General features: G+C 46.2%; 1 protein-coding gene across 3 annotated transcripts in view; it reads left to right on the top strand.

Annotated features, from left to right (window-relative positions):
- Positions 1–1,317: 1,317 nt before the first annotated feature.
- Positions 1,318–14,976, top strand: part of PCMT1 (protein-L-isoaspartate (D-aspartate) O-methyltransferase) — a 56,615-nt gene continuing 42,956 nt past the window's right edge. The window contains exon 1 of one of the 3 annotated variants that reach the window (XM_069725929.1): positions 1,318–1,838. In XM_069725929.1, coding sequence (XP_069582030.1) covers positions 1,556–1,838 — 283 coding nt within the window. In that variant the 5' untranslated portion in view covers positions 1,318–1,555. The remainder of the gene's footprint in view (positions 1,839–14,976) is intronic. The other 2 variants (XM_069725928.1, XM_069725930.1) reach the window with 2 other exon arrangements.

The following is a 14,976-nucleotide window of genomic DNA, read 5'->3' as shown; positions in this document are numbered from 1 at the left end:
GGACAGGTCGAGAAGGAGGAGGATGGAGAACTGTCTGTTAGCTTTGGCTGTAAGTCATTAGTAATTTTGGTCAGAGCAGTTTCGGTGGAGTGGTGGGGACGGAAGCCAGATTGGAGGATGTCAAGGAGAGAGTTAGATGAGAGGTTGGAGGAAAGTTGACCATGGACATGCTACTCAAGGAGTTTGGAAGCAAACGGGAGCAGTGATATGGGGCGATAGCTGGGCATAGCAGTTGGGGTAAAGGTTAGCTTTTTTGAGGATGGGTGTGATGGTGGCATGTTTGAAGGCAGAGGGGAAGGTACCAGAAGAGAGCGATAGATTGAAGAGATGGGTTAGGGCTGGAATGAGCATGTTAGTGAGGTTGGGGAGTAGGTGGGAAGGGATGGGGTCAAGTGCACAGGTGGTGAGGTGTGATTTGGAAAAGAGGCGAGTAAGTTCTCCTTCAGTGATGTTGGAGAGGGAGGTGATTGGGGAAGGGCAGAGGTCTGGTATATGGAGTGGTTGGGGTGGTGGAACAGTAAAGGTTTGCCTTGTTTGGTCAATCTTTTTTTGAAGTAGGTGGCAAAGTCCTCAGAAGAGATGAGGGGAGTCGGAGGTGGCAGTGGTGGGCGGAGGAGAGCGGTAAATGTCCTGAACAGTTTTGGGTTGTATGATAATGAAGATACAAGGTTAGTGAAATAGGTCTGTTCAGCAGAAGTGAGGGCTAGTTTGAAGGCAAGTGTAGTGAAGTCGGTATTGAGGATGCGGTTGTTCGGGTCGTCTCGTGCTGCTTTTAACACGGCCTTTCACATTTAACGTTCATACATTACTTTTTAGTTGCACTTCTCTTCTGCCCTCATGGCAGTAAAGCAAAGGCTGCTTACAACAGGCGGCTTCTGCTGAGGTTTTTGCTGCATTTTTGTCATCTGTTCTGGATGTTGATAGTTTAGTGGCCCCCCCAAAAAAGCCTGATTTAACTTGCTTATGTTTTTGCACAAAAAAAACCTGATACCTGCATTTTTACACTCGCCCATTATTTCCTATGGGCGAAAAAAGCGCTGCAACTAGGCTGAAAAACGCTGAGACATGCTGCGGTTTCCCCAAATCAGTCAGGAAAACAAACTGTGCGATGAGATCTCTGAAGTCTCATACCCTTTGCTGGTAATGTAAAGCGCAGCTTTTAAAAAAATGCATTAAAAAGCAACATGTGCACACAGCCCACCGCCATGTGCGGCACTAACACACTGACTGGACCACTGTAACGAGCAGCAGCTGTGACAGGACCAGAGACCACGTGGTCTGCTCGACTACAGCCTACGTGGGCCGGCCATGGCAGAGGGCGGAGCCCGGGAATGGCATTTTTGAGCACGCACAGTATTGCGCGGCGGGCACACAGCACGGTCACCGCTCGGTACAGCTGCCGCGGCCCTCCGTCATCTCCCCGGAGCGCGGACACACTGACCCGCACCGCTCATCCGTTCTGCTGACAGACAAGCAACTGCAGCAGCCGAACCGACCTCTGCCAACAACTATCGCGACGCATTGCGCGCATGCGGGAGAAGCGGTGACGTAATCCATGCCGGCGCTGGGCGTGGTCGATGATGCGTCCCGTGTGCTAGAGGAGGGCGTGGCCACAGGGCCTCCACACGGCGCTGAGCCCTGGCGTGGCCCCGCCCACTCCTTCTCCGGCGGGCCCGCGGATGACGTCTCCTGGCTGGAGGTGCTGGGCTTCCTGGGCAAACTGCTGGGCGCAGTCGCCGCTCTGAAAGCAGCAGAGTACCTGCTCCGTGCGCTGTGTGTAGCCATGGCCTGGAAGTCAGGGGGAGCCAGCCACTCGGAGCTGGTCGGCAACCTGCGCAGTGAGTGTGGACGGCCGGTCCTATCATAAGCACCGTGACCTGACATGTACCGCTGCCGTGTGATGGCTGCCGCCGGCCAGTGTGAACGTGGTGCTGCTAGCGGTAGTGTGGGCATGGTGGCCTGGTCATTGGCAGGTAGCGTTGGCCACTGTGGTGTTGGGTCACGTGCCAAGCATTAGGGGGACATAAGGTCACACTTAGCTGCTTCCATTGTAAGGGTCCCAGGTGCACTGGATGGTGGGCATCTGACCTCCAACCCGACCAGGCGGAGATTCACCACTGATCTCATCGTCCGGAGAGTCCGCGGTCCTCTGCTGAATCCTGATGGTGTGCGGAGAGCGCACTGTCACCATTCTCCGGTGATGACGGTGGGTGGCTGGCATATATTTTTGGCCGACAGCCGCGTAAGTTGAAGCTAATGGGCCCCAACGGGTGCCCCGATTATTGCAAGTGTGTAATAGTCCTGGTCTGTTTTGGCCCCCTGCATGCCCACTAGTCGTGCCCGTCTTCTCCCAATAGATGTGCGCTACGAGCACGTCTAGTCTGAATGTGAGCGGAAGTATGCAAATGGCACGCTTGGTGACACCTGACTGCCCGCTCTCACCGACACCGCCGGAGACTCCTGACCATGCACAGAAGCAATCACATAGAATGACCATGGACTATAAACCCAAAACTTACGTCAAAAACTAAGATGCCAGTGTAAGCGGAACCTAATGGCCAGGTCATTGACGAGGATGGGCTGCAGCCGATCCCTGGGTGTCTCAGGAATGTACAGTGATATTGTGGAATAAGTTTTAACCCTTGTATATAGAATAAATATACGGTATATGCTCCTGGAGATGAAGGTGGGCTTCCAGATATGGAATCGGTAAGGTCCCCGTGGGTATTTCTCTATGGTCCCGACAGAAGCCCGTGTACCTTGGGCGTGCGGACAGCTTGGCTTTTTACACTCTCTGCACATAGTCGTGGCTCCTTTATCATGTGTCTCCAGAGGTAACCTATGGAGCCGTCAGCAGTGTTTCCCCCACAGGAAGGGTGTGTTCACACTGAGGGTTTTTGCTGATTTTTTTTTTTTTTCTTCTTAAGGATTTTAGTAAATTTTCACTCAGTTTCTACTCCAATTCGAGTGAAAACACCCTTATACTCTGTGCACACCAAACCTTACTGAATTGTTGGAGTAGAAACTCCCAAGTTTTTGAGTGTTTTGTGTTTTTGAGAAGGTTTTTTTTTTTCCGGCCACTGCATATAGAAAACTATTCCATTCTCATGGCTGAAATAGTCGTCTACTTAAACTTCTTGTGATTCCAAAGATCTCCAACCATCTTCTGGTTCTAAAATGAAACCTGGGCCAGGCCATGACTCTTGGAGGTCCATAGAAGATAATACCTTTGTGCTCCTACCACCTGAGGCTCCCTGCTGAGTGTAGTATGGTAGAAGAACTTGTAGGACAACACCTGTCCAACCTAGGAAGACTCAGAGGTTGGACTCACTGCCTGAGACCTCTAGCAACCAGAGTAGACAGCAGCGGGAAGGAGCAGATCTTCCTCAGGCTGACTTGGAGTAAGGCCAGGTCCAAGCTCTCATCAGAAGATCGGAACCATCTACTGGGCTTCATGTAGGCCTGTGGATTGGCTCAGGCCTGGACACCCAGATGTTCGTCTAGGTCTTTAAATGCAACAATGATTTGTGGTCCATGGATGGGTGAAACTGGCCTAACATTGTACTATATTGTTTATCCAGAGCTTTTGCCAATGATGCACGTGTGTAGGTTAATTTTCTAGTAAGAGTTCTCCAAGGCTTTACATGTAGATTCATGCATCACCAATGTTGTGGTCCATGTTATCGGTGCGTATTTTATGGCCACAGACTAAATCGCTTTAGATGAGCGACAACTTTGGCTTTCTAGCAGAAAAATTTACTGTTTTTACATAAACAAAAAAAAATATATTTTTTTTACATTGCCTTATCTAAATGCATCAGCATTTCCTCTTTTTACCCTTCGCCACGACAGCACCCCACATGAGAGAGAGGGATCCGCCCATAGGAACAGGAAACCTACAGAATAAAAGGAGGCGGTCCCCTCTCCTCCTCAGTTTAGGTTTCCTGTTCCTACAGGGACCCGGCTTACCTACAGATGAAGAGGATCCCTGGGCCATGCACCCGCCTGCGCCGGTTTCTGTGGGAACGGCAGGGGCTGCGGTACCAGAAGCAGCGGCGGGGGAGCCCCTGCTTGCAGCCTCCCCCCTCGTCTGGCCAAACATCCACGGTCCGGGTCCGGTCACCGTAGGTCCGGCCGGCACTGTGAGGACGCGCGCGCTGCAGCGGCCGGCTTAATAGCCTCTGGCGGCCGCATGGTGGTGAGAGCGGCGCGTCTAACCCGGAAGTCGCGGGAGCACTTCCGGGTTGGTCCGGGGAGGCAGGAGAATGGGCGGCAAGTTTAAAAATGCAGCGCTAGCGTCGGGCCGGTGTGTGTGAAATGGCTTCACCGGCCGACGAAGCGCACCTGCCCGCAGTGCAACAGCGCTCTCCCAGCAGGGAGAGAAGCACGAGGAGCAGCACAAAGAGTGGTGGCCGACCTCCAGAGAAGAGTTCTACCACCAAACGAATTCCGCCTCCAGAACCGGTACCTGTCAGCTTCACTGGGTGAGTTTTTGAAAGAGTCTCTTCCTATATGCTGATATATGTTCCTCCTGTATCCTTCCTCTAGACTAAGAAAAGGACACACAAATCTAAGCATAAAGAGTGTGCTTTATGTACGCAGCCCCTCCCGGATGATTATGCCAAAAAACTGTGTGCAGAGTGTATCATGCAAACTCTACGGCAGGAAAATATCATGACTCCCTCAGATGTCAGAGCTATTATCCGAGAAGAGATGCAGGGTTTGGCGCAGACAAGTAGCGCCAGTACCCGTCAGCCTAGCAGGTCCCGGTCTCCGGTTAGTTCGGAGTCAGAGGGTGTATGTATTTCTTCAGACGAAGAGGGATCTCAGCCGAGCTCATCCGAGACTGAAGGGGGACTTTGTCTTCCCAACAGTAATGTGGACAATTTAATAAAATCTGTCAGGAGCACGATGGGGTGCCCAGATGGGAAAGAAAAGAAATCAGCACAGGACATAATGTTTGCGGGGTTAGGACAGAAGAAACGTAGGTCCTTCCCCGTCATACAAACCATCAAAGATATTGTCAAAAAGGAGTGGGACAAGCAGAATAGAGGGTTTTTACCATCATCCTCTAAAAGGCGCTATCCCTTCAGCGATGAAGACCTAAACACCTGGTCAAAGGTGCCAAAAGTTGATGCTGCGGTAGCCTCCACAACCAAACAGTCGGTCCTACCAGTGGAGGATTCAGGGGTCCTAACAGACCCGCTGGACCGTAAAGCAGAAGCTTTACTAAAGAGGTCATGGGAAGTCAATACGGGGGCGTTCAGGCCCGCCATATCTAGTACCTGTACTGCAAGATCTCTACTAGTATGGACGGAGCAATTGGAGGAACAGATTAGAGGCAAAACTTCGAGGGAATCTATCCTGCTGAAATTGCCTCAAATTAAAGAAGCAGTAGCATTCCTAGCTGATGCCTCAGTGGACTCGCTACGTCTTGCAGCCAGGTCAGCCGGCCTAGTCAACACAGCCCGGCGTGCACTCTGGCTAAAGAATTGGAAGGGGGACGCACAAGCTAAAGCAAAACTTTGTGCGATTCCCTGTCAGGGTGAGTTCCTTTTTGGGAAGACGCTGGATGAACTCCTGAATAAAGCAGGTGAAAGGAAGAAAGGCTTCCCTAACCAGTATCTTCCATCCTACAGGAGAGCCTTCAGGAGACGCCCCTTTACTAGGAACAAGCCGCTTGAACAAAGAGAGCGATGGGAGTCGAAGGACCCAAAGCAAAAAGGTGCCTTTTTTAGCGGGTCCCATAATCCGAGACGTAAATACCGCTAACCAGGAAGTAGGCGGCAGATTAAAATTTTTTCTTCCCCAATGGGGACAGATAACATCCAGCCAGTGGATTCTGGACATTGTGCAATACGGCCTTAAATTAGAATTTGATCGAATCCCTTGGGATTCCTTCATAATAACATCTCCAAAAGGTCAGGACCAACAGAGGGCTCTAGAAATAGAGATCCTATCTCTTCTATCTAAGAAAGTCCTGATTGAAGTTCCCCAGGATCAAAAAGGGAAAGGGTTCTACTCCCCTTTATTCCTGATTAATAAACCAGATGGTTCATTTAGAACCATCATAAATCTTAAAAAATTAAATTCTTTCCTGCGTAATCATACCTTCAAAATGGAATCCATTAGTTCTACCATAAAACTCTTATTCCCTAGGTGTGTCATGGCCGGAATAGACTTAAAGGACGCCTATTACCATCTTCCCATACATGCCGAACATCAGCAGTACCTAAGGGTAGCAGTCACCCTGGAGGGAAAGGTTCGTCACTTTCAATATGTTGCAATGCCATTTGGGCTTTCTATGGCTCCCCGCGTCTTCACTAAGGTGATACTAGAAGTGATGGCTCATCTACGCCAACGAGATACCTTGATAATACCCTACCTAGATGACTTTCTAGTGGTAGGAAGCTCTGCACTTCAATGTAAAACTCGTTTATCTAATACGATCTCGTCCCTACAGGAGTTAGGTTGGATCGTCAACTTCGAAAAATCTCGGCTGAATCCAGAAACCGTTCAGACATTTCTAGGAATCCAGCTAGACTCCGTAAGTCAGAAATGCTTTCTTCCTCAGTCAAAGAGGTTGACTATACAATCAAAGGTATCAGACGCAATACGCAAACCCTACATGACACTAAGAAAGGCCATGTCCTTACTGGGGTCATTATCATCATGTATCCCTGCTGTACCTTGGGCACAATTCCATACCCGTCAATTGCAGTACGAAGTATTGTCGGCTCAGGGGAAAGACGGTTATTTAGAAAGTAGAATAACTCTTTCCAGTAATGTCTTAGAATCGCTATCCTGGTGGCTAGACATGGACCACCTATCACGGGGTGTGCCATGGATAATAGACCCGTCTAAAATAATTACCACCGACGCCAGCCCTATTGGGTGGGGAGCACATATGGAAGACAATCTGGCCCAAAATACTTGGGATCAGACAGAATTAATATGTTCCTCCAACTGGAAGGAGTTAAAAGCAATAGAATGTGCCTTATATCATTTTCTTCCGCAGATTCATGGAACAAATGTAAGAATTTACTCAGACAATTCCACCGCAGTGGCATACTTGAACCGTCAGGGTGGTACAAAGTCAGGAAGTCTGATGACCATAGCTGCAAACATCTTTCAGCTGGCAGAGGCTCATCTAACATCCTTAACAGCCCTGCACATCAAAGGTGTAGAGAACATCAGGGCAGACTACCTCAGCAGAAACGAGTTGCGTCAAGGAGAATGGACCTTAAACAAATCCATATTCAGAAGGATAACAGAAGCATGGGGGATACCACAAATCGACCTATTTGCCACAAGAGACAACCGGCAAGTACAAAGGTTCGCTTCCCTGAACACCAGGGATCACCCAGATATGTTGGACTCTCTCCACCATCCTTGGCGGTTCAGACTGGCATATGCCTTTCCTCCAATGTCTCTGATTCCTCTAGTGATCAGAAAGATCAGGAGGGAACAGGCAAGAGTAATCCTCATTGCACCATTCTGGCCGAAAAGACCATGGTTCTCTTGTCTCCAGACCATGTGCCTATGCGATCCTTGGATCCTCCCATCAGACAAGGAGCTGCTGTACCAAGGCCCCTTTTTCCACCCGCAAGTGAAAGGTCTTCACTTGACGGCGTGGAATTTGAGAGGCAACTATTAAGTTCCAGAGGGTTCTCAACAGAACTAGTAAACACCCTCTTATTGAGCAGGAAAAGATCTACCACCCTAATATATAGTAGGGTATGGAATAAATTTTTAGACTTCTACACGGTACCGTTCACTAAGCAAGTTCCACTCACACCTATCCTAGAGTTCTTGCAAAAAGGCCGAGAGTTAGGACTATCTGTAAATACCTTAAGAGTTCAGGTCTCGGCATTAGGAGCCCTATATGGATGCAATATAGCAGCTAATAGGTGGATCTCCAGATTCATAAAATCTTGTGAACGTAGTAAACCGGTCCATATTCCCCGTCTACCTCCGTGGGATTTAAATCTAGTATTAGAGGCCTTAACAAGCTCTCCATTTGAACCATTAGATTCAATACCTTTAAAAATCCTAACATATAAAGTAGCCTTACTAGTAGCCCTAACCTCAGCTAGACGGGTTAGTGACATCCAGGCCCTATCAGTAGACCCACCTTTCTTACTGATATTTCATGATCGGATAGTCCTGAAACCAGACCCCTCATACCTCCCTAAGGTAGCGTCCACCTACCACAGGTCACAAGAAATATTTCTCCCTTCCTTTTTTGATTCACCTGTAACTCCAGAACATCATAAGTTCCACACCTTAGATGTCAGAAGAGCCATCCTGACTTATATAGAAAGGTGTCAGACATGGAGGGAGAGTAGGGCTCTGTTTATCTCCTTTCAGGGCCACAAGAAAGGACATGGGGTCACGAGAGCTACCATATCTCGGTGGATCAGAGAGGCTATCTGCTTGGCCTATACGTCAAAAGGCGAGATTCCTCCAGTGGGTATAAAAGCGCACTCAACACGAGCCATGGCTTCCTCCTGGGCGGAACAAGCAGATGTACCGATCCATTTAATATGTAAGGCTGCAACTTGGTCTACACCTTCTACCTTCTACAACCATTATAGACTTGATCTGTCCACGTCTTCTGATCTGACCTTTGGTAGAGCTGTTCTTAATACAGTAATCCCACCCAAATAATGACTCTCTGAAAATCTCTCATGTGGGGTGCTGTCGTGGCGAAGGGTAAAAAGCCGGATTACGTACCGGTAATGCTCTTTTAATGAGTCCACGACAGCACCCATGTATTACCCTCCCTAAATTATGCACAGCTCTTTCCTTTAAGGTCACAAATAATGGTTGTATAGAGTTAAGAAATTTATGTGACTGAATGAGAATGAATACTAACACTTTTGCGGTTCCCCTTTTTATACTCTGTAACTAAACTGAGGAGGAGAGGGGACCGCCTCCTTTTATTCTGTAGGTTTCCTGTTCCTATGGGCGGATCCCTCTCTCTCATGTGGGGTGCTGTCGTGGACTCATTAAAAGAGCATTACCGGTACGTAATCCGGCTTTTTCCATTTCCCCCAGTGCCACTTTCTAAACCACTATTTTTGTGGAGACCTGTCTGTTTTTGTAAAAGAATTGGCAGTTCTGGATTTTCTTTTTTCAGGGCGCGTATTCTCTTATCCAAGAGAATTGGGCCAGTTACGCAAATCTCAATGATCAGAGTTTGATCACAGTGTGAACATAGTTTGATCTCTTTTTCTTGGATGAGAAGATGGAGAAAACAAAAATTCTCCATTTTTTTTTTTCTTTTGTAAGTCCATGGAAAACGGACTGCACTGAGGTGTCATCCAAGTGCAGTCCTTGGTTTTCTACACACTCATTGACTTATATGGCGAGAGCAATGTGAATTTCGGACCAAACTTGGACAGTCAGGAATGTTTATTTTATTTTTTTCTTCCACGGATCAGCGCCATCTGAAGAACAAAAATCTGACGTGCACAGCCCCATAGAAAAACATTGTCTGAGTGTCATTCAATGTTTTGTCGGATTGCACTCGGAACCAAAATACGACCATGCTCGCAAATGAATGGATTTTCTGACACTAATAATAAATGTCCACCACAGCCTCAGTGGGCTATAAGTGTACTTGTGCTTATATGGCCTTTCCTTCTTACCAATTGCCAGCTCAGTGTGGCTGAAATCTCACATGTGCATCTAGTCCCTTCCTGCTCTGCTTCCAGCCCCGGGTTAATATGCTCCTCAATCTAGACCTGCCGGTCAGAAGTCCAGAACGTCCATTTCTGTACAGATCTGTGGTGGACCTCCAGTGTGACTTACCGGTGCGTAGCGACAGTGCTGAAGATAAAGGAGGTCCTTGCTGTATTGCCGCCTGTAAATTGGAGTGCATACAGCATAGATATAACCGATTCCTGAGTGCCCTCAGGCGGCTTCTCATGGCTCCCAACTTTTTAGGTCATCTTCAATGTAAGAAACATTCAAGGAGCTCAGTGTGCAGCACACTAGTGAATATTTGAGTGGGTATCCATTACTGTTGATATGAGCATGTAAGTATCAATGAAAGGAGCCAACAAGGTACTGCTATGTGAATTTCCATATTGTGTTGAGATGTGTTCCTTGCTACAATCTTGTCTTAGAGTCTCGGAACTCCTACATGAATATGGGCTCATTACAGCCAATCGGTCAGGTTGATCTGTATGCCTAGTAGTCAAGAGGACAGAAAAACAGAATAGGAGCACGCAAAGTATAATGGAGTTTCTAATTGGATGTATTAAAGAGCAGAGTGTACCCTATTACCCCTCGCATAACCCTCATTGCGATGACTTACAGGCTACTATGTATGCAACCTATGTAGCAAAGGTTGTCATGACTCGCAACATACAGTACCATTGTGATAATTTGTCGCATAAGGTTTTCTCTTAACCTGCAGATATGGGGTTAATATGTAGGTCAATGGCATTCTGAAGCTGCCTGGTGTCTGCACTGAGAGCCCCGCTGCCAGGAGGAAATGAACCTTACTACTGACAGCCTTGGGCTTTCAGTCACTGAGGTGGGCCCACGTGCCTTTTGTCACCGCTCAGTCTAAAGTCAGTGACGGCTGCAACAGAGGTCCTGCACTGACTGATAGTCAGCTGAGCTTTAGAGCCAGCTGCCAGTCACTGCCGGGGTGTGGTTACAGCCACCAATCACTATGTACTGAGCGTTTATTGAAGCCGCGCCGGCCAGCCGCCCCCCCGGATGACTGAAATCCCGAGGATTCCGGAAGGAATAAAGTTAATTTTCTCCTAGCGGTGGTGCTCTCAGGTCGGGCACTGGGCAACTTCGGAACGCTATAAACACCATATTTGCTTGCGCACACATGAAAAGAAGCTGGGGACATACACCCAGATTCAGTGCACATGCCTGGGGAGCCAATGGGCAGTGCGCAAGCGCGGTATTTCTGAGCCCTTGCCGTGACGTCAGTCCAGTCACTGCAATCAATCACTATGCGGTGGGTGTGAATAATTTTGAATAGGACCATGACTGTGATGCAGATTGCGTCACTAACAACACACTAGGGGCAGTTTAATACACAAAAAGGACATGACTGGTTCCCTTTAAGAGCATTATATATACATTTATTGTGTGACAGCTCATCAAGAGTAATAAAAAGAAAGACTTGTGTGTTCTGCCAGCTATGCGTGGGCAATGGGAATAACGCCGGCTTTCAGAAACCCAGGGTAGGCCACCACTGCCGACCATGTTTTGGAACACAGCTGGATTCTGCACAGTAAGCTCATTTTCTCCAGCTTTCTTTCGCCATACTAAAATAATAGAAAGGAAGCATAAGATAACAAAACCCAACTTCATCGGGTCACTCAATCTACAACCACGTAGGAAAAAAAAAGCTTGGATGTTCTCCTCGCATTTCATACTTAGGAGTGTGGAATTCCCGGTAGACCGGCTGCTGATCCAATGCAACAAGGGAATATATTAATAGCACCTGTTTATAATGTAGGATTATTACACAGGTATGGCGATCTAATACCCCGATTTTCAGAGTTTGGGTTTCTTTCTACAAGTTCCTTAGGAGGAGTTCTTTTTCTACATTCTCTGCCGTTATTGTTCCCTCTGAAATGTAAAGTGCTGCCGAATATGTTGGCACTATAGAAATACAAATTATTTCATGCAGGAAATGACATGAAAAAGTAACATCTGTAATATACTGCTGTTGGGAGAAAAAATGCTAAGTATCCAAAAATGCATTAAAAGAGTAAGAACTGAGCACAAATAAAATGCCTGCTTGAAAACCACCCTAAGGGCTCATACTCACCTGCGAGAAACTCGGATGAGTCTCGCACGGCAATCCCCGGCACTCAGGAGTGGAGCGTGTGTCTGCATGTATTCCTATGCGGCCGCATGCTCCGATCTGAGTGTCGGGGATTGCCGTGCGAGACTCATCCGAGTTTCTCGCAGGTGAGTATGAGCCCTAAGGCTATGTTCAAACATCTTTTTTATCTGGATTCTACCTGAAACCCGCCTGAAAAAGCGCTTAAAGAATGCTAAAAAGAATGAACGTATGCACACCAACGACCGGACGACTTGCTTTGCACATGTTCAGTCCTTCAAGCCTCCTTGAACCGCTTCAAAAGCCATGAAACAAGTAAAGTGACTTGACCATTCTTCAAGTTGCTTCCTCTTCGAAGCTGTGCAATGGTTTAGATCAATTTCTAAAAAGACAAAAAACAAAAATAAATCCTTAATCCAAAAGACGTCAAAAAGATATTTCAGAACAAAAGACACTGGTGTCTTCCGAGGCGTCTTCCCCCGGCCCAACTCCTTAGGTACGCCAGATGTGTGAGCACATACTCTTATGTTCTCATGACTTTTGGTGCATTTTTTATGAGAATTTCTTCAACTATTATGTCCATTGTGTTACTTGCCTTTTTGATCGTGTTTTTGGTGTGTCATTCTTTAACTATGGCTACTTTTAAAATACTTTTTGATATTTGGCTTTAACAACTTTTATTGATACAGTCGTTTGGATTACATGCATTGTTGGTGTGTTTCCGCCACAGAAAGGCACACAAATGCAAGAGCGTTTTTGACCTGTAGATTTTTCGCACCTAATGCAAGTCTAAGGGGAAAATCTGCACATAAATATCGGCATACCCGCAAGAGAAAGTGACATGTTACGGATATGAAACGCGCACCGCAGGTCAGATTATGTGGAGTAGTAAAGGAGCGCAGTGGGCAGGAGATTTCTATAAATCATATCCACTAGTCTGGAACTGTAAGACGCTGCGTTTTTGATGGAGTAAAAATACACAGCGCCAAAACTCACCAAAAGCTCACGGTGAGCACACAGCCTAAAGGAGATATCCCCCAAAAGGATTAGCTGGATGGGTGACATTTGTAAGTTAGAAAATCCCTTAAATATGATATTCTATCCTCCGTAACCCTACTAGCAAAAGACAAAAAAGTTGTACTGCTTATCTAATGGGTGTGGGAAGTCTTATGCTGATAGTTCAATCTGGTGTATTCTTGAGGGCCACTAACTCTCCACCTCTCGGGCCAGTAATTTACAGAACTGACAAAAGGTTAGCTCGACTCCCAAGAGCACTTGGATATCCAACAACTGTTGACATTATTCAATGGCTTATGCAATTTATATAATACTTAAACTGTTACTCAGGCATGTGGGAGGGCGGGGAGGAGTGGACTCCTGGTAGACAAGAATGGACTAACCTTTTAAGATTCCTATTCTTAGTGTTTTCTAATGACAAGGTGAATATGGAGAACTGTGTCAAGGGATCACTTGCAGAAGAACATCTCATTCATTTTATCAATAATAGGGCATTTCATATATGGTCCTCAATGCCAGAGCCAACCATGGGTCTTCTGATCTGAACGTTTGACATGAGGTTGTTAGTTCGATCCAGGAGACCTGCAGTTGGTCCGAGCATTGCGGTTTGTGTATATATAAATTGTGAAACCATTCTTACCGATCAGTAACTGCTGCAATAACATTAGCAGTCAATAGCGGTCTTAAAGCGCAAGCTGCAGTTGCACAAAACGGTGATGGGAAATGCGGCAGTGGAAGGTGGTGGGAAGTCGCACAGCATGCTTAGGTCCTACAACATAGAAGTTCGGAGGTGACTTCTGCTAGGCAATATTGGGACAACTTTCTGCATATGCCGATGCCTGTTCTTAAAGGGAACCTGTCACCCCGTTTTTTCAGTTTGAGATAAAAATACCATTAAATAGGGCCTGAGCTGTGCGTTACAATAGTGTATTTTGTGTACCCTGATTCCCCACCTATGCTGCCGAAATACGTTACCAAAGTCGCCGTTTTCGCCTGTCAATCAGGCTGTCAGGCTGATCTGGTCAAATGGGCATGGTGACATCACTGTTTCTTCCCCCAGATCTTACACTATTGTAACGCACAGCTCAGGCCCTATTTAATGGTATTTTTTTATCTCAAACTGAAAAAACGGGGTGACAGGTTCCCTTTAAATGAAAGTCGCACATTAATAAAAGGTAGTCTTCAAAATGAAACAGTTGAGTGGTGATCTAGACGAGCCCTATACCAGCATATATTGAGATCATAAAGGGAATATTCTAGGACTCATCTTTGTATTTTCCACCTATCGGCCTCTGAAAAAGGGCCGCATTCTCCCTGCCATCTTTCTCATAGCTTATTATTGCACTAAGACTGAGTTTCAGAAATACTTTTTGGGCAAAAGTAACTTTTCATATTTTTTCCTTAGTTTTTTACTGGTTTTAATGATTTGGGCTATGTTTCACATTACGTTCAGGCCACACTTTTTTGACACTATTAAAACAGGATTTGGCTGGAAATCCTGACAAAACCCCTTATTATAATGAGACAGACAGAGACCGCTCACCTCAGTCTCCGACCGCTATTTTGGTAGTTTGCACCGTTTTGAGTCAGGCACAAAATTACAGTTGACTATGATTTTGCCGAACCACTGGAGTTCCATGCGAAACCCGTTTTTCAGATCTTTAGATGGAATTTGCTGCATGCCATGAATGTATATGCCAGAAAATAGTGTGCACATGACCCATGCCACTCATCTGTATATTTTATGTATGAATGCAGCATCACTACATAAAAAATATAGGGTCCAATTCATTTATTGAATTCGTGTCTGGTCTTTAGTCTAGTTTGTGATGATCCTCCCCACCCCCGTGTCTTATTTACACCTAATTCTTCCTTTAATTTATATATATATATATATATATATATATATACATACATACATACATACATACATACATACATACATACATACATACATACATATATACATATAATCAAAATTAATGAACAATATGCACAATTTTGAAGATTTTGGTGCAACAAACTCCAATGAATAGCACAAGACAAAAAAGTGACTTAAAAATCAACCCCACAAATGATAAGTTGAGGCCTTAGTCCCCTGCTAACCTCCGTTATATGTATATATAAATACGTTT

The sequence above is a fragment of the Ranitomeya imitator genome, chromosome 5, assembly GCF_032444005.1.
Source record: "Ranitomeya imitator isolate aRanImi1 chromosome 5, aRanImi1.pri, whole genome shotgun sequence".
Classification (NCBI taxonomy): domain Eukaryota; kingdom Metazoa; phylum Chordata; class Amphibia; order Anura; family Dendrobatidae; genus Ranitomeya; species Ranitomeya imitator.
This window is presented reverse-complemented; position numbering and strand designations above follow the sequence as displayed.